Here is a 23,817-nt window from a genome sequence, read left to right on the forward strand (position 1 = left end):
TATTGTTGTGCAGTTTGGTCGTATGAGCTAAACTATTCAAACAGTTCACGTTTGAAGAAATGCTCTCCCAGCGTTATGGGTTGAATGGCCAGCTACCGAACAATATCGTCACTTCCTGTTTCTGTTTCAACATGGCTTCTTCTTGTTTAGCTCAAATTAAGCATTTGATGCTATACAATATATAAGTTATTTAGTTGATTACATAACACGTGTAAGTGGAGTTTCAGTATATGAAAAGAAAGAAGATAGCGATGATCTAATTTACGCTAAAGGTGAGTCATAGACAGTTAAGCGTGCAGCGAGTAGTTTAGGGAGCGTCATTAAAATGCGGACATTGCGGTTAACGTTGAGGTAATAGTAAATAATCAAATAGTCGTTAACCAGTCAAAGTCATCCGCGTGGTATGGGAAAATATTCTTGAGCGTGGATGGATAAAAACGTGCGGAATTATTCTGTGTACTGTTTTATAAAACGAACTACGCTAAAATAAGCACGAGCTTGCAGTAACTATGCTTGTAGTGCAATAATTGCATTATTTCATGATGTTACAAACATTATATCTTAATGAAACATTTATAAATAATGGCAGTATAATAATAAAGCCAGAACAGACACTGTTCTTTTATTGTGTTTTGCACAAATGTATGATAATTCTTAGCATGAACATTTTATCATAAATATCCATGAATAAATTAGTAAAATACTTTTTTATTGAACTTTATTGATGGCTGTTTATTCTAAAAATGTTCATGTTGTTCAAAAATGTTCTACTTTTACTAAAAGTAGTTTAAAATCTAAAGAAAGTATTACTATTTATAATTTTTTTATATTTAATTTCAATGAAAATGTGCTGTGTACTTTTCAGAAACTATGCCAAAATAAGCAAACTATTCCAATAAACACCTATGCTTGTAGTACAATAATTGCAGTATTTCATGATTTTCTAAAATTATTTAAAGTTGCATAAAACTTTAGTAATGACAGTATAGTAATACACTTTTTTTTGTATTTTACACAAATGTATTTTAATTCTGAGCATAAATTTTTTTATTATCATAAATATCCATTGATAAAATAAATTAATATTTATAATATAATTCTGTGTGCTTTTCATAAACTATGCCATAAACACCTATGCTTGCAGTACAATAATTGCAGTATTTCATTATTTTCAAAAATTATTGTTGCATTAAAGTTGCATAAAACCTTTCTAAGTAGTGACAGTATAACAGTAAAACCAGAACATACACACTTTTTGGTATTTTACACAAATTTATTATAATTCTGAGCATGATAAATTTTATTATTATACTGTAAATACCCACAAACAAAATGAGTAAAAAAAATATTTATGTAAATGAAACATTTATATGTATAATTTACTATTTGTAATATATATATATATATATAGATAGATAGATAGATAGGTAGATAGATAATATTTGTAGTTTTAATATTTTCTGTGAAATTCTGTTTATAAAACGAACTACGCCAAAAGAAGCTAACTATTGCTATAAACTCCTGTGCTTGTAGTACAATAATTGCATCATTTTGTGATTTTATCAAATTATTTAAAGTTGCATGAAACATTTATTAGTAATGAGAATTTTATAATAATAAAACCAGAACAGATACACTTTTTTGTTGTATTTTACACAAATTTATTATAATTCTGAGCATGAACCATTTTTATTATTATAATTATTTAAAATGTAAATGAAAAATGTATATGTATAATTTATCATTTTAATATTGAATTTAAATGAATTAAATACCTGTGCTTGTAGTACAATAATGTCAGTTTTTAATGATTTTCAAAAATCGTTTTTATGTTTATTGATAATTATAGTAATTAAACCAGAACAGACGCACATTTTATGGTATTCTACACAAGTATATATTATAATTCTGAGCTTGACCATTTTTTGATTATTATAAATATCCATGAATTAGTCAAAATAATTTGCATTTTTAAATAAATGTTTACATTTATATTCATTTAAACATAATATTTAATTTAAATGATGTTATCTTTACCTGTAAATTCATTAAGACAAAATCACTAATAAAATTAAACTGATGTCTCTTGCTTTTCCAGATGGAGATACCTGCTCAACGGACCTCTCACGCTCAGCGGGTGCTGTCCTTGCTCAACAAACAGAGGGGTCTTGGCCACTTCTGTGATGCCATGTTAAGCACAGCCAGTGGGCAGGTGCATCTGGCCCACCGCAATGTTCTTGCCTGCTTCAGCAACTTGTTCCAACACCCCAGTTCAAACAAACCGTTTATACAAGTCGACCTGCCATTAGAGTGCCCTGATGATGGACTTGAGCTACTGCTTAACTTTTTTTACACAGGTGAACTTCAGTTAAACGACAGCAATTTAGAAAAAATTCAGAATGCAGCCAGCGGACTATCAGTGCCGGATTCTCTCATACCTTGCCAGAGTTTGCCAGGTGTAAAGACTTTAGAGTCACCTGCCTTGAGTGTAGATAATACAGCCAAACCACTATTCACTCCCACGTCTGCAGACCCTCACCCTGATCACACCCCGAAAGGAAAGACTAAATCTTGGCAGAGGACGAAAAATAAACCTGATGCATGTCGGTTTGGTTCAGCGGGCACAACTAGCGATGATGACCCTCCTGCCTCGACATCTACTACCACCACACGTTCTGGAAGGCGCGTTAAAGGGCCCAGTCGACTAGTCAGAGAAAATTCCATGAATACTGTCGCAAGGCAGGGAGCAGGAAGAAGAAAATCATTATTTCTAGAAGACAAAGAGCAGGAGACTGCTGCCATTGAAGATAGAGATGATCTCAAACATCAAGAAATGAGTGAGACTGAGGTACTCAGTACATCTACATTCAACCAGAAGACATTTATTTAATTCAAATCATTTAAACTTGAACATGTGTGCATTGATCTGACAATGAAAATTGAATGCATTGATTATAAAAATTGCTAAAAATTCATTAAATAATAAATGAATTAAATAACTTTTTTAGCAGGTGGATGGATCTGCCGATCAAAATGACGACGTCGACAATGACAATGACGATGATGATGACAGTGACAGAGGTGTCAGTATAGATATTCTTGAGGGAACTGATGAAGAGTATGTGCCTCATGATTCACCTTGCTCGACCTCAAAGACTCCACGGGGAAAGCACAAACGACACGAGAAAAACACCAATAAAGAGAATGGGGAAAGAACATCTAAAGACAGTAAGAAAGGCTCTGTCCAATGTCCTACATGCCACAAAACATTTCTCAGCAAGTACTACCTGAAAGTACACAACAGGTATGTTCCTCTTTGTTAAGGATACACATAATATTTTAAGGTTTTATATATATATATATATATAGTCATGTGAAAAAGTTAGGACACCCTATTGAATTTAATGGTTTTCTATATCGGGACATAATAAAAAATTATCTGGTCCTTGGCAGGTCTTAAAATTTAGAAAATAAATCCTCAGGTAAACATCATCACATGTCACATCACACTGTGTCATTATTTATTTAACAATAATAAAACCAATATGGAAAGGCCATGTGTGACAATGTTAGGACACCCTATGAGTCAGTTGCCTGTAGATCCACTTTTAGCAGCAATAACTTGAAGCATTCATTTTCTGTGTGAATTTATCAGTCATTGTTGTTCATCTGAGGTTTTATTTTCAAAATAAGACCAGCCAAGCACCTTTTTTTTTTTTTTTTTTTTTTAAATGATGTCCTGATACAGAAAACCATGGAATTCAATAGGGTGTCCTAACTTTTTCACATGACTGTATATACACACACACACACACACACACACTACCATTCAAAAGTTTGGGGTTGGGGTTGTATGTTTATATATAATTAAAGGGTTAGTTCACCAAAAAACCCCTCTGTAATCAATTACTCACCCTCGTGTCATTCCAAACCCGTAAGACCTTTGTCCATCTTCAGAACACAAATTAAGGTATTTTTGCAGAATCTGAGAGCTTTCTGACCCTGCATAGACAGCAAATACCACATTCAAGGCCCAGAAAGTCATGTGACATCAGTGGTTCAACCAATATAATTCAAACCAAAATAACGACTTTAGTCAACAGTTTCTTCTCTTCCTTGTCAGTCGACGTGCATTCATAAGTGTAACATGTCGTAGTACTCTACGTACTCTAACGTGTGATTTCATCAAAAATATCTTAATTTTTGTTCCGAAGATAAATGGTCTTATGGGTTTGAAATGACATGAAGGTGAGTAATTAAAGACAACATTTTCAGTTTTGGAAGAACTAATGAACTAGAGTTCCAGTTGTCAAAATTTGACTTTATTGCAAGAAGACAACAAAGCCGAGATGCCTGCAGAACATCTAATTCTTTCTCCAGACTACCATCTTTGTATAATTTCGTTATCGGTTGCTACTGTCCAGTGAGGATATAGACCACTTGTTGATATATCATTCCCAGTACTTTCCCACAATTGTTTATTAGTTTTCATAATGCTTGCTTTTATTGTAGAAAAACACCTGCTAGTCTGTTTTTCTCGTCTACCACTTTCCGGGTGCTCAAGGTAGCAAAGGCATAAACATTTTAGGATTTTAATGAGTTTTACACACATTATCTGTTTCTGCACTTCCACGTCTCATCCTGTACCACATGTCATCCCGTGGCATCTCCCATCTCTGGTACTGATACACAGTCAGTCAGTTTTCTATAAGATAATTAAAATATTTCATCACTAACCCTTTAATACTGTATACATATATCAATGTGGAATCTGAGGGTGTAAAAAAATCTAAATATTGAGAAAATTGCCTTTAAAGTTGTCCACATGAAGTTCTTAGCAATGCATATTACTAATCAGAAATTACATTTTGATATATTTACAGTAGGAAATTTATAAAATGTCTTTATAGAACATGATCTTCAAAAAACGATAATTTTGACCCATACAGTGTATTGTTGGCTATTGCTACAAATATACCCGTGCTACTTAAGACTGGTTTTGTGGTCCAGTGTCACATATAAGATTAATTATATATATATAGACACTGTCAAAGGACAGGTGTTTTTCATTTTTTGCAATTTTTTTAAGTAACATGATTGATCGTGCCTTAATCCAAACTTCTGTCTTTCCTCCCATACAGGAGACATACAGGAGAGAAGCCCTTTGAATGTTCTAAATGTGGGAAATGCTACTATAGAAAGGAAAACCTGCTGGAGCATGAAGCTAGGAATTGTCTTATCAGAGCAGAAGTGGTGAGTATCAAAGGAGACAACAAACAATATGCATCAATACAATAACAATAATATGTCAAGCAGTGCAGCCTTTATACACTCCGAGTCAAAAGTTTTTGAACAGATTTTTAATGTTCTCCAAGAAGTGATCACCAAGCCTGCATTTGTTTAATCCAAAGTACAGCAAAAACAGTAAAACTGTGAAATATTTTTACTATCTGAATATAATTTAAAATGTAATTTATTCCTGTGATTTCAAAGTTGAATTTTTAGCATCATTACATCATTACTCATTCACGTAATCCTTATGATTGTTCAGAAATCATTCTAATATTCTGATTTACTGCTCAAAAAACATTTATTATTATTATTATGTTGAATACAGCTGAGTAGAAAATTTTCAGGTTTCTTTGGTAAGGTTTTATAATCACTTTTGATCAATTTAAAGCATCCTTGCTAAAAAAAATTAGCAAACAAATACTGACTCCAAGCTTTTGAATGTTATAGTGTATAATGTTGCAAAAGCTTTTTGTTTCAGATAAATGCTGATCTTTGAATCTTTCTGTTCATCAAAGAATCCTGAAAAAAATTTTCTCAAGTGTTTTAAATATTGATAATAATAATAATAATAATAATAATAATAATAATAATAAAATGTTTCTTGAACATCAAATCAGCATATTAAAATGATTTCTGAAGGATCATGTGACACTGAAGACTGGAGTAATGATGCTGAAAATTTAGCTTTGATCACACAAATAAATAGAATTTTCAAATATATTCAAACAGAAAGTTATTTTGAATCGTAAAAATATTTCACAGTATTACTGTTTTTGCTGTATTTTGGATCAAATACATGCAGGATTGGTGAGCAGATGTTAAAAAACATAAAAATTCTTACTGTTCAAAAACTTTTGACTGGTAGTGTATTACTAATACTTAGATAATGCAACTTTTGGTTTGCGCCAGGTGTTTTCGTGTTCAAAATGTACCATGACCTTTAAAAAGCGACATGAGCTGCGTCTTCACACGGTCACACACACAGGAGAGATGCCCAATAAGGTACGCCATCCATTGTGGAGGTCAGATATGACCTTTTGTCGGCGGACATTGTGCCAATGTTATTTTACTTGTCATATAGTGCACGTCATGCCCTGAGCAGTTCATGCAGAAGAAAGACCTCCGGATCCACATGATTAAAGTTCACGGAGCTCCCAAACCCCATGCAGTAAGTGACTCTAAAACTTGTCTGCAATACCACAATGGCCTGCCACTGAAAACTGAACAAAATATGAGTTTTTACTGATTAAATGTTATGTATTATCTGTGATATGTCTTGTCTAGTGTCCATTGTGTCCCAAATGTTTCCTGTCCCGCACTGAGCTACGTCTGCATGAGGCAGCTAAACATCGTGGTGAGAAACTGTTTGTGTGTGAGGAGTGCGGCCATCGGGCCTCCAGCCGCAACGGCCTGCAAATGCACATCAAAGCCATTCACAGGTAAACATATGCCATTATTAAATATTACCATAAAGAAACAAAGAACTGAAACATGCTTTATTTATTGCTTAAACTGATTGCTGATTACGTCTGTCTGCTATTCAAAAGCGAGACTGTTAGCGAATGCTACAATTATGCATGCATGTGGTGAAAAGATGGTAAACAATGGGAATGAAAGCAAGCTGGACAAAAAAGAAACCTTTTTGTGGTGTTTATATGCGTAATTCATTTTGCATGTTTGTGTTTGGATTAGTGTTGAGCTGTATTTGTTGCGCTGCTTTCCAGAAATGAGCGTCCTTTTGTGTGTGAGTTCTGCAATCATGCTTTTACCCAGAAAGCTAATCTCAACATGCACCTTCGAACGCATACTGGAGAGAAACCTTTCCAGTGCCATCTGTGTGGCAAGACGTTTCGCACACAAGGTAATTTTGCAGTCGGAATGATTTAACGCTGGTCATTTTGATTTCTAGATGATTTTTAAAAACGAATCCATGTAGTTTTTCTGTTAGGTTTGTATTATTAACCCAATGTTTGCTGATTGTGTGAGCAGCGAGTCTGGACAAACACCACCGCACGCATACGGGAGAACGGCCGTATAGCTGTGAGTTTTGTGAGCAACGATTTACTGAGAAAGGCCCTCTCTTACGCCACATAGCCAGCAAACACCAAGAAGGTCGACCACACTTTTGCCAAATCTGCAACAAAACCTTTAAAGGTAAGATATCAGGACAGTTACACTTTTGAGGCAGTTTTGGGAAAAAATGTATAAATAGGAGAAAGAAAAATATGCTATTGTATATTTATACAATATATTCTAACATTTTTTGTTATATATTATTAAAAATAAATATTTTTTTTTTATTTAAAAGAAATGAATAATTTTATTGTTTATTCTACATAAATAAATAAATAAATAAATAAATACATTTACATACATTTTACATAATTTTACACTTTTACATAAATTATATACAATTTATTTAATAAATATAATAAATATTTTTCATTAATATCAAAAACAAGAATAATATGATTATGAAATTTTATGTTAATTATATACAATTTATTTGTTTTATTTGAGTAGTAATAATTTTCATTAATGTCAAAAACAAGACATAATATAATATATAAAAAAAATAAAATAAAATAATATATAAAATAAAACATTTATGTACTATAATATATAGATCATTATTTATATATATATAATAAAAAAAATGATTATATATGAGTAATATTATATAAGTATATGAAAGTATATTAATGTTATAAATGTTTGTGTGTATATAACTTTTATATAAATTATATACAATGTATTTATTTTATTTGACAAGTAATGTTTTATGTTATATATGTTATATATATATATATATATATATATATAATAAAAAAAATGTATGTACTATAATGTATAAAGATTGATTATACTGTTAAATATATATATATATATATATATAAGTTAACTTATATATAAATAATATACAATTTATTTATGTCAATTGCCAACAAATATTTTTCATTAATATGATTTATATATTATTAGTATTATATATAAGTATAATCATGTTATATGTGTATGTATGTATATGTATATGTGTGTATATATATATATATATATATATATATATATTATTAATTATATCAATATATAATTGAAAACTAGAATGTATGAAAGAGTATTTAAAGTGATCAGTAATTAATAATAATTAAATATCACATTATGTCCCATCAGCCATTGAGCAGCTCCGTGTTCATGTACGACGTCACAAAGGCATGAGAAAATTTGAGTGTTCTGAATGCGGTTACAAGTTCACCAGACAGGTATGAATTAGATGCATTTATGGATTAACATATTAACATATACATTTCCTACTTGATCCCTAAGACCTCAGTGTCTCTATCCTGCCTTTGACAGGCACATTTGCGCCGACACTTACAGATCCACAACCGCGTGGAGAACTACAGCCCCAGACAGAGACGCTTACGTAACCTAATAGTGGAGGACGAGAGCACAGCTGCCTCATCCAGTCCTCCCAGCCATGCCGAGGCTCAGGAAGAACCAGCGGACATAGTTAAACTGGTTATCCAGTCAGATGCAGTTGTGGTGCAACAGGTCGTCTCAGCCTCTGCTGAAGGAACAGGAGGAGAGCAGGCCACATATTCATTGGCTGATGGAGCAGTGAGTGCTGAACAGACTGGGATTGCTCTGACTGGAATGACTGATGGCAAAGTGGAGCAAACTCCGTTTACTGTAACCGAAGTGATGGAGCAGACACTGCTGGTGACCGATGCATACTCCATCCATCAGCCCAGCGTGGTGGTGGAACTGCCCGGCTCTGACACTGATGAGAAAGTCTAAATTAAGGAGACTTATTGATTGCAGAGCAACAAAGCTACTTGACAACAAAGCATGTGGTTTAAAGGAGAAGTTCACTTCCAGAATTGAAATTTCCTATTAATTTACTCACCCCCATGTGATCCAAGATGTTAATGTCTTTCTGTCTCCAGTCACAAAGAAATGAAGGTTTTTGAGAAAAACATTCCAGGATTTTTCTCCATATATTGGACTTCAATAGGGATTCATGACGAGTTTAAGGTCCAAATCACAGCTTTAATGTAGCTTCAGAGGGCTCTACATGATCCCAACCGAGAAATGAGGGTCTTGTCTAGCAAAACAATCATTTTCTTAAAATGATAAAAATGTATATACTTTTTAACCACAAATGCTCTTACGTAAAAGCATTACGTAATCACGTTGGAAAGGTCACGCATGGTTAGTTCTTCGTCTGTGTACTTTGCTTCGAAAAGGTCCAACTTCAAAATTGTCCAACCTAGCTGTTTTACCTTTTTTTTGTAAAGGGTGTTTGACTTTCTTTGCACGTTCGCTTTGAAAACACTGGGTTGGTACTTCTGCCTACGCCACGCGTGACATTTCCAACATGATTTCGTAATGTGAGGTCAGGCTAGTGCAAGACAAGCATTTGTGGTTAAAAAGTATTTACATTTTTATTATTTTAAGACAATGACTGATCGTTTTGCTAGGTATGACCCTTATTCCTTGCCTGGGATTGTGTAGAGCCCTTTGAAGCTGCACTGAATCTGCATTTTGAAACTTCAACCCATTGGCCACCATCAAAGTCCACTATATGGAGAAAAATCCTAGAATGTTTTTCCTCAAAAACCTTAATTTCTTTGGTTCTGAAGAAAGAAAGAAAGACATGAACATCTTGGATCACATGGGGGTGAGTAAATTATTAGGATTTTTTTTCTGTAAGTGGACTTATCCTTTTAGAGTCTGAGACATGTCAGTCATTGTAAATAGCTTTCTTGCATGAAGAAGTCTTTTTCATATTCATTTCTTATCTTCAAAGAAGTTGGAAATGACAGAAGACTCGTTTGTATCAAGCATGACGTTGCAAGATCATCTTGAGATTTCCATAGCTACATTTTTGTCTACTGCAGTCAGAAGTCATTTGAACCCAGCTTCTGCAAAAATGTTTCGCCTTTAACTTTTGAAGTCAGACTGTGTCTACAATTTTTAATGGAAAATGTTCTCTCTCTGTTTGAATGAACAGACATAAACTTAAAGCTTTTTTATTCTGTAAGGCAAAAGTAATGCATTATGCCTCTTGTATTTGTCTTATTTATTGACTAGCACTTCAAGTTACAAGATGTTTGACAAAATTGGATACAAAAATGTGACCAAAGTTCTTGGAAGAGAATGTCTAGATTTATTCAGCATCTGGATGGCAAAATGTAAATTAAAGACTATTGTAAAACAAGCTTCATGTATGCTCTTCTTTTAATGGAATAAACCATTAAAATACGTACAAATCTGTCTATTTGTATTCACTTTTCTATGCACGTCTTGTTGGTTTAAATAGTTCATCCAAAAATCAAAATTCAGTCATTAATTACTCACCCTCATGTCGTTCCAAACCCGTAAGACCTTCGTTCATCTTCAGAACACAAATTACGATATTTTTAATGAAATCTGAGAGGTTTCTGACCCTGCGTAGACAGCAACTGACACATTCAAGGCCCAGAAAAGCAGTAAAGACATTGTTAAAATAGTCCATGTGACAGCAGCGGTTCAACCGTAATTCAGTCCATAAAGTTAAATTAAAATGCTAGATTCAAGAAAAAAGTAAATTAAAATTTTTACATTTCATTTTCAGAGTGAAACTGTAAAATTTAATATATTTTGATTTAACTATGATTTGGAATAATGTGCACAGATAAATAGTTCACAATAAATCTGGGTCAGTTTTGATTATATGTTGAACGTTTGAATGTTGAAGACAGTTTGTCTTTTTCATAATCATTGCATTATTACATATACACGTGATAAGAGCAGAAAGTAACAGTGCTGGCAGTCATTTATTGGTTGACCACACAAACAAACATTACACAAATCATCGCCTTGTCTGTATTGTACAAATAATTTTGGCCACAAAACAAACAAAACTTTCTGTAAGAAAAATAAAATAAACATCAAGTACCGCTTAAGCGTGTCGTAAATAATTAGTTTCATAAGTACTGGTATTGTCAAACACATATATTTACTCAAGAATAACGAGATACTGAATTACTACTTCCAGTTATTAGTACAGCATCCGAATACAATTTGACAAAAACACAATGCCTTCATCTCTTCCTCACATTTCTTCATGATCACAGACAGCTTAGTAAACACAAGCTGTTTCTTACATTTTACATACACTACCAGTCAAAAGTTTTTGAACGGTTTTTGAAAAGTTTTTTAAAGAAGTCTATTCTGCTCACCAAGTCTGCATTTATTTGAGCCAAAGTACAGCAAAAACAGTCATTTTGAAATATTTTTACTATTTAAAATATTATAAAATGCAATTCATTCCTGTGATTTTAAAGCTGAATTTTTAGCATCATTCCTCAGTCACATGATCCTTCAGAAATTATTCTAATATTCTGAATAGAATTTTTTCGGGATACTTTGATGAATAGAAAGTTCAGAAGAACAGCGCTGACCTGAAATAGAAATCTTTTGTAACATAATATCACTTTTGATCAATTTAAAGCATCCTTGCTAAACAAAAGTATTAATTTCTGTAACTTTTTCTACATTTTAAAATATATTCAAACGGAAAGCAGTTATTATAAAATTAAATGCAGGCTTGGTGAGCAGAAGAGACTTCTTTAAAGTCTTACCGTTCAAAAACTTTTGACTGGTAGTGTACTTTCCTCTAAAATAAACAATAACTAGATAATCATAAACTTAATTTAATATTAAAATATGAGAGTTTAAAAGCAAGTCCGATACAAATTCACAAAAAAAATGTGACCACTGCATGCACGCTAGATTGTCTGAAATATGTCATTCTAGTATGATGAACATTAAACAATGGGTTATGCTGGGACAGAGTTGTTTGTTTGTCAAACAAAATTATGTTGTTTTTGGAAAATCTCAGATTCTCCTAAATATTTAAATTCAGACTTTTCTCTGTGTATATAAAATACCATTAGTTTTCCACATTGCAGAGTACTGTCCAATCACGCTACAAACATGCATCTACAGTCTACGTGATCCAAGCTTTAACCTTTTGGAATGATTGGGGTCTCAAAATTTTAATTCACATTAGGTTATTGGTATACTATATTTTTGGGGATCTTGACTTGAAGTTACAATGTTGTGGATCACTTTAAGAGGTCCATGCTGATTTATAAAATAAATTAAAAAAAGAAAAATGAGCATAACCTTCATGCAATTTCCAAGGTATGGATTGCTTGAAATTCGCCAGGCACTATTTCATGAGTCACTTCACTCAAGTCTCTGTTCAAGGTAAACACAGTCAGCATTAGAAATGCATGCAACAATTAAAGCTGTAGTAACACTGGGTTACTGGGAGAAAAAAATGCAAACATTGATTGTCCATTCACCAGCTCCCTTTGCTGCCCAGTTGAGGTGAATATGTCATAAAGTGCAAAACACCTAGTAGCGACGTCACATTGAATGACCTTCAGTCTCACGTTTCGAAAACGTTCTCAACGCACTTCATTGACATCTTGGTTGCGGTTCTGATTGACATTGTTGTTGTGGTTGTGAAGTGCCTGGTTGCGGTGGTGTCTGTGGAGGTGGATGGCGTTGGCCTCGGGTATGTCGATGGGTTCGAAGGTGCTTGGAACAAGAGGCATGAACTGTCGGAATATGCTGACACTTCCGTGCCAGAAGGTGGGCTGGGGGAGCCGGCCAGCTGGGGTCCAAGATCGAGTAGAGGGTTCGTAGACCTCCACCACGTCAGAGAGCTCGAAAGTGTTGTCATAGCCACCGGATACATATAGTCGACCACCCAGAGCTGCTACACTGCCTCCAACATGAACCTGTGGAAGGCGAGAATTTATAGTTATCTGTGTGAATAAGATAATGTGGGTCAACAGCCCCTTGCACACAGTAATACCAGTAAATTGCTGTAAAATCACCGGTACAGGAACAGTAAATAGTAAATACAATAATGCGCTGTTCACCCAGGCAACGTTGTTCCGTCTTTTTACCGGTAAAGCACCATTCACACATCGGTTTCAAAATACCGGTAAATTCTGTGACATCATTAACTAGAAATGACCTCTAACCGGCTCCGTCTCCCGCTGTTGTGTTTATAAACATGATCCATCTTTTCACATTGATGACAACTGAGGGACTCATATGCAACTATTACAGAAGGTTCAAACACTCACTGATCCTTTAGAAGGAAAAACGATGCATTAAGAGCAAGGAGTGTAAACTTTTGAAACAAATGAAGATGTGTTTTTCTTATTTTGCTGAAATATATATATATTTTTTTCCATTTAGTACTGCCCTTCAGATGCTACAGAAGACACTTATATGTTTCCCAGAAGACAAAAATAAGTTAAATTTACTCTGATCTTCATATTCAAAAGTTTTTACGCCCTTGCTCTTAATGCATTGTGTTTCTGAAGCATCAGTGAGCGTTTGAACCTTTTGTAATAGTTGCTTACGAGTCCCTTAATTGTCCTCAGTGTATAAAGATAGATCTCAAAATCATACCGTCATTGTTGGAAAGGGTTCAAATACACAAAAATGCTGAAAAACCGAAGAATTTGAGGGACCTGATGGGTTTTTCTGAAGAACAGTGGGCAGTTTAACTGTTCAGGACAAACAAGGGACTCATGAACAACTATCACTATACAAAAAAAACACAGCTGTGGATCATTCAGGTAACAACAAAGTATTAGTATTAATTCAACTATTATTTCTCTTGTGGACTATATGTAAACGTCTTTTATGTGAAATATCTAATAACATGCAAATAAATAACATGCATTTTGTATAATCCCTCTTATTTTGGTAAAATAATTAACATTTTGCCGTTTCTGCTTTTGACTTCAACTGTACATCAGCACTTGAAATAGTCACGTTTTCTTGTGAGATTGTAATGAAATATTAGATAATTTGACCTTTTTATGACTAGGTCAGTTAAAATTTTAAAATGTCATGAGGTGCGACTCCCCAAAAAATTTAAATGAATAATTCATGATATTTGTAAAAATTTGTAATATGTCATTGACCCATGTACATAATATGTAAAGGTGTGGTCACGATAATTCGCTTAATTTCACAGACAAAAAAAAAAAAAAAAAAAAAAAAGTGTCAATAACGATGCCATGGCCAACTTAAACCTGATGCAAAATCTGTGTGCGAAAATGTTTTGCCCTCAAGCGAAATTTCAGATCATGTGAACTTTGTTCATCTTCGGAACACAAATTAAAATATTTTTGATGAAGTCCAAAAGCTTTCTGACCCTGCACAGACAGCAATGCAACTACCACGTTCAAGGCCCAGAAAGGCATTAAGGACATCGATAAAACAGTCCTTTTGACATCTCTGGTTCAACCGCATACATCGTGGTACTCTCCAAAAAATGGCGCTAGGGTGATGCGGAGGAGAAGGAAAGTTATTTTTTAAGGATTTTTTGTGCACAAAAGGTATTCTTGTAGCTTCATAAAATTACAGTTGAACCACTGATGTCTCATAGACCATTTTGTTGATGTTCTTGGTACCATTCTGGATCTTTAATGGGTCAGAAAGCTCTCAGATTTCATCAAAAATATCTTAATTTGTGTTCCGAAGATGGACGAAGGTCTTACAGGTTTGGAACAACATAAGAGTGAGTAAATAATGACAGAATTTTTATTTTGGGTGAACTAACCCTTTAAAAGAGTGAAACGACGTAAAATGTACATACTTGTGTCATGGGACTAATCTTATCCCATTCGTTTTTCTGTGGGTTGTAGACATCTACTTCTGCTGAATCATCCCTGAAACACAACCGTTGTCATGAGAAACATGAAAAACTTACTTCCTTCATTGTTTTTTTTTTTTTTTTAAACTGTATATTTAAAATTGTGGGAAAAAAACGAAACACCTCACCTTACAAAGTAGATCAACCCATTTAGAGTCACTGATTTGGGGGCAAAGGACCATGGAGGCAGTTCTCCCCCCGTTGACTAGTGACCAACGGTTGCTTTCAGCATCGTAGCATTGAATTGCCATTGTGTCCTCTCCGGTTAAGGAGCCAATAGCATAGAGCCGTCCCCTACATGCTGTAGTAGAGCAGTTATCCATGGGATGTGGCATGGGTGGAAGAGCCTCCCAGCAGTCTAGAGTATGATCATAGCGTTCTGTGCTGTCAGAGGCTACCACATAAAGTTGACCCCTCAGGACACAAGAGCTGTGGTACTCTCTGGCTTTCAGCATGGGGGAGACCTCCGTCCACTCATTCACACTGGAGTTGTATCGCCAAACGCAGTCATAAAGACGTGATCCATCTGAGCCACCTGTTGTAAATAAAGCAGGTTTGAAATCCTTAACACAATACCAAACAGCTAAAAATAAAGCAGATGTTCCTTCCTATTATTTATCAACCCTATTACTCAAACTTGCTTACACTAATAGCCTCAGGGTTACTGTTATAAATAGGGATAATTTGGGATTATTAATGATAGTTGAAAAAATACCAGGACAAAATATAATTTGATCCTGTTAAAGTTTCTTGTGTAACCTGATTACAGATTATTATTTGGAACAGTAAGATTTTTAATGTTTTTTTTATTTTTTTTTTTTAAAGAAGTTTTTTTCTGCTCACCAAGTCTGCTCCAGAATACAGCAAAAGCAGTAATATTGTGAAATGTTTTTTTACTAGTAAAACAACTGCTTACTCTTTGAATATATTTTAAAAAGTAATTTATTCCTGTGATCAAAGCTAAATTTTCAGCATCATTACTCCAGTCTTCAGTGTCATATGATCCTTCAGAAATCATTCTAATTTGCTGATTTGTTCTTTATTTCTTGGAGATTTTTGGAAAACAAATGTTAGAAATTAATACTTTTATTTAGCAAGGATGCTTTAAATTGATCAAAAGTGATGATAAAAACATTTATAATGTTACAAAAGATTTCTATTTCAAATAAATTCTGTTCTTCTGAACTTTCTATTCATCAAAGAAACCTGAAAGCAAATCTACTCAGATGTTTTCAACATAATAATAAATGATTTTTGAGCAGCAAATCAGAATATTAGAATGATTTCTGAATGATCATGTGACTGGATTAATGATGAAAATTAAACTTTGATCACAGGAATAAATTATATTTTAAAATAATTCAAACAGTTCTTTAAACAGTAAAAATATTTCAAAATTGTACTTGTTGTATTGTACAAAATTGTATTGTGTATTTTGGATCAAATAAATGCAGGCTTGGTGAGCAGAAGAGACTTCTTTATAAAAAAAAAAAAAAAACAACATTAAAAATCTTACTGTTCAAAAACTTTTGACTGGTAATGTTAGTCAAATTTTGTGTGGCAAACTATGAAGTGCATTTTACAGAAGTCACATTCAAACCAAGCAGCTTTCTTGAACCTGTTTTGAAATCTGTGTAGAGAAGACAATGCAAAATTCCAGATAGTGTGGATTCATATTAACATTAGTTAGTTAGTTATTAGTTAGTTCACCCGTGAAAATTACAGTACAATGGTAAATGTGACTGCACTTTAACTGACTTGAATCAGTGTAGTTATTGACTAGTTGTTCATTTTACATGTAATATAAATACACATTATGTGTTTAGCTAGTAATATTATATAAAAAATGATTGAAATATATTACCATTTTTTGTTTCTTGAGTGATGTTGTTTAATAAACAGTTAAATGGAACCCCGGGTATTAAGACTTCTATGGCTTAATATAATGTAAATGATGTCTCTTACTAAAATATATAGCGGAAAACCCATGAAAGATTTACATTATTTAAAAAAAATCCACAATAATGTATACATATTTTGAACTATGAGGGGCACCATTATTTCAGTGACATGAAATTGGTTCTGGCGCTAACTGTTGCTGTTTTTACCAAAACGCAACTCAAAAAAATACAATACTGATAATGATGACCACAGCTACTAAAAGAGCTTACAGGTGGTGATGGATATAAACCGAATGCTGTACCGTTGATTTTTTCCTCACAAGGAGTCTAAAAGCCCACGCATATTGAGTGAAATCCACACTGACAAACTCCTTCAGGGGCCGTGGCATGTTTACATCCTGCCAGGATGGCATATAGTTTCTTGTCTCTAGTTTTTGTGAGTTCTTTCAGTAGCTGTGGTCTACTAAAAGGCATCAGGGCTGAAGTGGAGAGAACAAAGACGCTGGTCTTTCTTTTCTCCTCTTCTTATCACTAGGAAAGCAGTGAAGACTTTCATCACTTCCCTTGTTGCCCTTCAACTGAAAATTACAACCAAAAGCTGTACAATGTGGCATCCTATTAGTATTTTATTTTCCGTGTTGTGTATTCTGAGTTGTGTTTAAGTAAAAATAGCAACATGTAGCACCAGTAGCTCACCGAGTGCAACCATTTCACATCATCTAAATAATGGCGCCCCCATAGTCCAAAATATGTATAAAACAATGTGGATTTTTTAAATAACGTACATCTTTCATGGGTTTTCTGCTACATATTTCAATCTTAATACATAGGGTTCCCTTTAAGGCTTGTTATTGGAATCGAGTTGAGTGGAACTGAAACGGGAACTCTTGAATTACATAGTCAGTGCTCAGTCACCATTTTAAACACCACTTACGTAACAGCAAAGGACACTTAGAATAGAAGCAGTATATAACCGCAAGAAATTAAAACATTGTCTGTTCCGGAAGGTAACGTTCATGTCACCCGAAATCACACTGGCCACTGCTGATCTGGCAGAACATTATGTCCTATTGCCACACTCTTACTTAGCTGAATATACAGGGGTTTATTTATACATCAGCTGCCATGTTGTAAACAGTTTGGAAAGCAGGACACTCTGAGCCTGCCTGGGGATTTGTGCTTTCTTCTATTAACTTAGCATGAAATAATTACAGCACAAGTTGAGCTTGCTTGTTGAGTTTGTCCCAACAGGAAACATCGTCATTGTACTAACCTGTCACGTAAATGTCATTGCCCAGGGCGGCTATGCTGTAGCCACCTCCAAGGTGGTCTGGGAATTCTGCTAAGTATCTCCACTGTCCAGTCTGTGGGTTGTAACAATCCACAGTAACAAGCTCATCACAGTCTTGATCACATCCTCCTACCACCACCAGAATCTCGGCTAGGCCGGTGGACGGACGTGGGCGCATGCGATGGCTGGGTCGGTCATGGCGGTCATATTCGTAAGACTGAAAGCTGCGTGCCTCACTGACTAACCGTAAACAGGCTGGCGACAAGTAGACCAGTGGATCACTCTCCACATGGGCCAGAAGGTAAAAACGGCGAACAAACGGTAGGCGTACTTGCTGCAACAACTCAGGCCAGTAATGCAACCGGTGTTGCAAGTCGGCTTTAACCCAGCGCACGGCAATCTGGTACGCCGTTTCTTCCTTATCCACACACAGTCCGTCATCAGACACAAACTCCAGTAGCCTCTTCCAAGACAACCGTTCAAAGTCCATGCTCTTCGCCAGCTCCACAATGTTCTTCAGCACGAAACGGCGTGCGCTAGTCGCAAGCTCACGACAGGCGTAAGCTTCTGCGAAGTCCTGGATCTCTAAGCAGTTGGAAACATCAAGTCTCTGCTCCAGGAATGCGCAGCATGCTTCTTTGACAGATGGGAACTGGAAGAGATCCGCCGTCTTGAGCAGGAGGTCAACATTGTCGTGTGTGACGGTCACGCGACCCGTGTAGCAAAAGTCCACAAGCAGGCCCAACAGTTCAGCCGATACTTCATGTAGCACCACACGGTCCATGGCGCTCTCTCGCAGTGTACCAGCAAACATGGCACGGAAGTAGGTGCTGGCAGCTGCTAGCACAGTTCGATGGCAGTGGAACTCTTTGCCTTCAGCACACAACGTGACGTCGAAGAACTTGCGCTCAGCACGGAGCTCGTGGATGCCACGGAGCAAGTTGACAGCGTGGGCCGCGTCAAAGAAGGGCAGCATAGAGGGCTGCGTTTGTAAAACTGGTTTCTCCATAGCTTGTTTTTCTCTTGGCGTACGTCTGGTCAGAACTCCGGATTCATCTTTAAACAAAGAACAGGAGATTGATTAGTAATTTTAAGTAGTAGTTTCTTATTTTACATTGTGAAAACAAGTTATAAAAGAACAGAAAACCCCCAAACTGAAGTTTCAGCCTACCTGCGTTTCTTCTCAAAGTGTTTAAATTAGTGAAAGGACCCAGTAGCTTCTAGAACCAAATATCATGTGGTTATGACGAATGTGTGCAAGCGTTGGTCTCTTAAGAAAGTGTGCTCGTCGTGTCTGGTCTATAAATACACCAGCAGTGTCCATTTTCACAGCCTGGGTGAGGGGGGGTCTCTACACACCCTTTAGCTTTGCTTACTGGAGATGACAGAAACTTATCCACTCTGAGTAACTCCTCATACAGCAACAAATCTAAAGAAAGGTGTAGTTCAGCCAAAAATAAAACCGTGTCATCGTTTACTCAATCTCACGTCATTCCATTTAATGTAACACAAAGGACAGAATGATCAAGCTAGTATTATCCATGTATTTCACTCATATTGTGAAATTTTCCTCTCTGTCATAGCTCTCAAATCTTATTTGCAGTTGAAAACATTCCAGGATTTTTCTCAATATAGTGGACTTCAAAGGGATCAGTGGTTTGAAGGTCCAAATTGCAGTTTCAAAGCAGCTACAAAGGGCTCTACACGATCCCAGCTGAGGAATAAAGGGTCTTATCCAGCAAAACGATCAATTTCTAAAAAATAAATAAATAAATAAGAAGAATTTAAATACTTTTTAACCACAAATGCTCATATTGCACTAGCTCTGTGGTGCGCAACTATGACGCATTATGTAATCATGTTGGAAATGTCAACCTTTATCTGTGTACTGTGGTTCAAAACAGGAGGGTAGGGTGAACATTGTTGTTTTACCTTTTATTGCAAAAGACATTTGACTTTCTTTGCATATTTACTTTGTAAACACTGGGTCGGTACTTCCGCCTATGTCGCACGTGACCTACATGACTATGTAATGTGAAGATGAGCTAATGCAAGACAAGCATTTGTGGTTACAAAGTATATACATTTTCATTCTGTTTTAGAAAATGACCAATCATTTCGCTAGATACCTTTCGCTAGATAGGCTAGATGCCTTTAAAGCTGCACTGAAACTGCAGTTTAACAGAAGAAAGAAATATGAATGACGGTGAAAAAATGATTGACAATATGTGTATAAATTGTAAAATATTCTGCTCATAAAATGAAAAAGAGCATTTATCAGTCTGCATAAATATACCCTACACTCTCCTATATTTTGTTTATGTTCTAAGCAACAGTCACAAGGCAGGTAGCTGAAGTAAGAGTTTTTTCTATGTCTGTGTGAGTTTAAAATAAAATGGCATTTCCATCTACAGGGTCAGGTATCAAAGCAGGTTGGCAAACACACATGACTCCTTGAAGGCATAACACAAGCATAGCTTATACTGAAGAGCCATGTGACATTCCATGCAGTGATCCACCTATGCAGCAGGCAGCTCAATGTTTTATGGAGGTTGCCTCATCAAAAAGGATGAGAGAGAGGAGCCCCAAAGGGGCAACAAACTGCAAGGAAATAGACCGGCTCTGAACAGCAAAGCTCTACAGTTTTCAGTGAGAGACCTACATTATGCATAGTAGGGCTGAGGAATAACGCATTCATTTGTGCACATACTGGGTTCCCGAGAGGCTGGGTATTTTTGGAATGCATTAGATGCCAATATATATTCTCTATAATGCAGTGTCTCAGTTCTGTGTTTGTATCTATCAAAGAAATATTGAAAGATTACAAATTTTTAATTCTATTTTAAGGCAGCTGTTTTCATCACTGATTAAAAATGCTTTTAAATAGCAAGCCACTTTATTAGTAGAATGGTTGGGAATTTCCACACAGAATTTGAATGTTTTCCAACAAGCATTGCTTCTCAAATCGACTCTTGACAATGACCTACAGTACGGCAATTCATTAATAAGCTTTGTATAAATGAACACTGATTTTTAGTAGGTCATGTTTATGAAACAACCATCTTGTTTCTTTTATACCTGCTGCGTATTAGGCAACTCGCATACCAAATTGCTTACTAGTAGTCTGTTTACAAGTCAGTCCAAAAATAGCATGGCTGACAGTGACCAACACTAGACATCTCCTGACTTATTGTCCTGCCATGTCAATAAGTTGTCATGATCTATAGTTATGAGACATGAGTCATGATTATACACAGGAAACCCAAGATTAGGACTTTCTAAAACATCAGATTAATAACAAACCTGTAAGACAAAACATCATAAGCACAACAAAATTATTATTAAATATTTATATATAGCTAGACTGAACTCTACATTTGTCTACTTAGTGCAGCCTTTATATCTTGCAACCAGTGGACCATATATACGGTAAGTATCTTCTCTGTACAACTTTAGAATAGCAAATCCCTTTATGAACCCCTCAGGGCCCCCTTCTATCTGCAGAGCCATTGTATACCCTCTGTGTTTCTCTAATCCACCAGTGGCCTGCAGTTTAATGTTGCACCTGACTGAGAGATGCCCATCATAACACAGCTGCCACGGCTTTGCATTCCATCAGCACAAATCCAAAGGAGCTAAGCAAGTTTGGGCCCTGGGACAACCATAATCAGGCACTGCTTCACTTTATATAGTCAGTTAAAGCAGTCCTCAATCCATCACATTTGTGACCCTGGACCACAAAACCAGCCATAACTCGCACAGGCATATCTGTAGCAATAGCCAACTATGCATTGCACTGTATGGGTCAAAATGATAGATTTTTCTTTTATGCCAAAAATCATGATGATATTAAGATCATGTTGATCATGAAGATACTTTGTACATTTACTACCGTAAATATATCAAAACTAAATTTTTGATTAGTAATATGCATTGCTAAGGACTTCATTTGGACAACTTTAAAGGTGATTTTCTCAATATTTTTTTTTTTTTTTTTTTTGCACCCTCAGATTCCAGATTTTCAAATAGTTGTATCTCTGCCAAATATTATCCTAACAAACCATACATCAATAGGAAGCTTATTTATTCAGCTTTCAGATGTTGTATAAATCTCAATTTCAGAAAATTGACCCTTATAACTGTTTTGGTGGTCCACTGCCACATGTATACTGAAAAAGGATTTGTTTCTTTAGTGGGAACAAGTGTCTATACATATAAAAACTAATTTTCTCACTTTCAATTGAAACTGAACAAAATCGTTAACGTTAGGTAAGTAGTCAATCTGCCATCAGCACTGCGTATGAAACTTGTTTACAAATTTATGGACTACAAAATTATTATCAATGTTTAAACCTTGAATGTTGGAATTTAAGCTAGTTTTACCCTTTCACCAGACCTTTTTGCAATAGCCTATAGCCAGGAGACCTTCAAAAGCCAGTCTATTTTAAGATTTGACCTGATGGTTAATGTCATGCATTGCTCATCTTCACCTACTGCCAACTACATACCAACGAGGCTTCACGTAACAATGGAAACGTTTTAAATATTTTTTTTTCAATCCACTAAATTAATCACAAATACTTGAGCGTGATGATCACTACAGAAACACGTGAAGTCGGTTTCCGACACAATAACCGTCTGCTGTTCGTCTGCTTCGGCTGAGAAAAACAACACGAGAAGCGTCACATTTTCACCTTCATACAGAGGCTGTTTCTGACGCTTTTCTACTTACCGAATCAAGCCGTTAACGATTTCGGTTGCTATCCGCCTCGGATAGTTTGAAAGATCGGTATAATCTGTCCTATATCCCTATTTAGCGTTTAACTTTGCTAGTGTGTCTGTTTTGTCTTCGCTCATGTCAGCGCCATGACTCCGCATCATAAGAGACCCTCATTGGACACTTGTGCAGCAGTTACATGGTGACGTGCTCTCAAGTTTGACTGACCAAACTGTTGAACTGACGCCGCACATGGACGCTCATCAATTGGAGATTGTATGTTCCCTTTCTGCATAAACCCGGTATGTTTGTAGGTCTTTTTTAAAAAGATTATAGGGAATCAGGTTTTGCAATAAAGTGCTAAACACCGAAGGCACAGGGAGTTATATTAGGTTTTGAATCAAAAATCCCGCTTTTGCTTTCTCTACCAGTGGATCATGTTTCATTTCAAAAATCTGTTTATGTAGTAATAGCACGTTATTTATTTTTGTATGAATTCTCCAAACAAATAGAAAATTCAGCAAAGAAATCGGTGCCTTTTCCACTTGGGAAAAGTGAAAAATAAAATAAGTTTAATATTTTTTTTTTTTTTAAATCCATGAAATGAAGACACCTTAAAATGACAAAATGGTATTTTTGTCAACCCTGTTACCGACACAAGCGTTACTAGATACTATAGTGTAATTAGAACTCATATGCCACTGAATGAAATAGGCGTTAGCTCCATAATATAGACTACTGAGGATGACCTACAAAATGGTAGAATTTTACACAGAGAATCTTTAAAAACAGGGTCAAACCTAATCAATGTCACCCTGTTACCCACATGTCAAAACCTGTTACTCTAAAAAGTAACAGGTTGACACTAACAGGTTTGACA

At 35.4% G+C, this 23,817-nt stretch overlaps 2 protein-coding genes across 2 annotated transcripts; one reads left to right on the forward strand and one right to left on the reverse strand.

Moving 5' to 3' along the window:
- The first annotated feature begins 123 nt into the window (after positions 1-123).
- On the forward strand, positions 124-10,513 carry zbtb48 (zinc finger and BTB domain containing 48). The gene is made up of 11 exons (XM_051096004.1): positions 124-272; positions 2,099-2,848; positions 3,009-3,304; positions 5,142-5,253; positions 6,202-6,294; positions 6,374-6,460; positions 6,577-6,731; positions 7,017-7,153; positions 7,282-7,446; positions 8,464-8,552; positions 8,647-10,513. The coding sequence occupies exons 2-11, from the start codon at positions 2,099-2,101 to the stop codon at positions 9,088-9,090; spliced, it is 2,328 nt and encodes a 775-aa protein (XP_050951961.1). The 5' UTR covers positions 124-272; the 3' UTR covers positions 9,091-10,513.
- A 579-nt stretch (positions 10,514-11,092) lies between these two features.
- klhl21 (kelch-like family member 21) lies at positions 11,093-23,114 on the reverse strand. The gene is given in 6 exon segments (XM_051096006.1): positions 11,093-13,088; positions 14,972-15,044; positions 15,157-15,227; positions 15,229-15,563; positions 18,203-19,276; positions 22,953-23,114. Coding segments are annotated over 5 exon segments (1,842 nt in total). The 5' UTR covers positions 19,230-19,276; positions 22,953-23,114; the 3' UTR covers positions 11,093-12,752.
- Positions 23,115-23,817: the final 703 nt, after the last annotated feature.

Source organism: Labeo rohita, chromosome 23 (assembly GCF_022985175.1).
Source record: "Labeo rohita strain BAU-BD-2019 chromosome 23, IGBB_LRoh.1.0, whole genome shotgun sequence".
Taxonomy (NCBI): Eukaryota; Metazoa; Chordata; class Actinopteri; order Cypriniformes; family Cyprinidae; genus Labeo; species Labeo rohita.

Coding starts and splice junctions, on each gene's coding strand:
- zbtb48 (XM_051096004.1), top strand. CDS start 2,099: ATGGAGATACCTGCTCAACGGACCTCTCACGCTCAGCGGGTGCTGTCC. Junction 3,305..5,141: donor TACCTGAAAGTACACAACAG/GTATGTTCCTCT, acceptor CCTCCCATACAG/GAGACATACAGGAGAGAAGC. Junction 6,461..6,576: donor GAGCTCCCAAACCCCATGCA/GTAAGTGACTCT, acceptor TGTCTTGTCTAG/TGTCCATTGTGTCCCAAATG.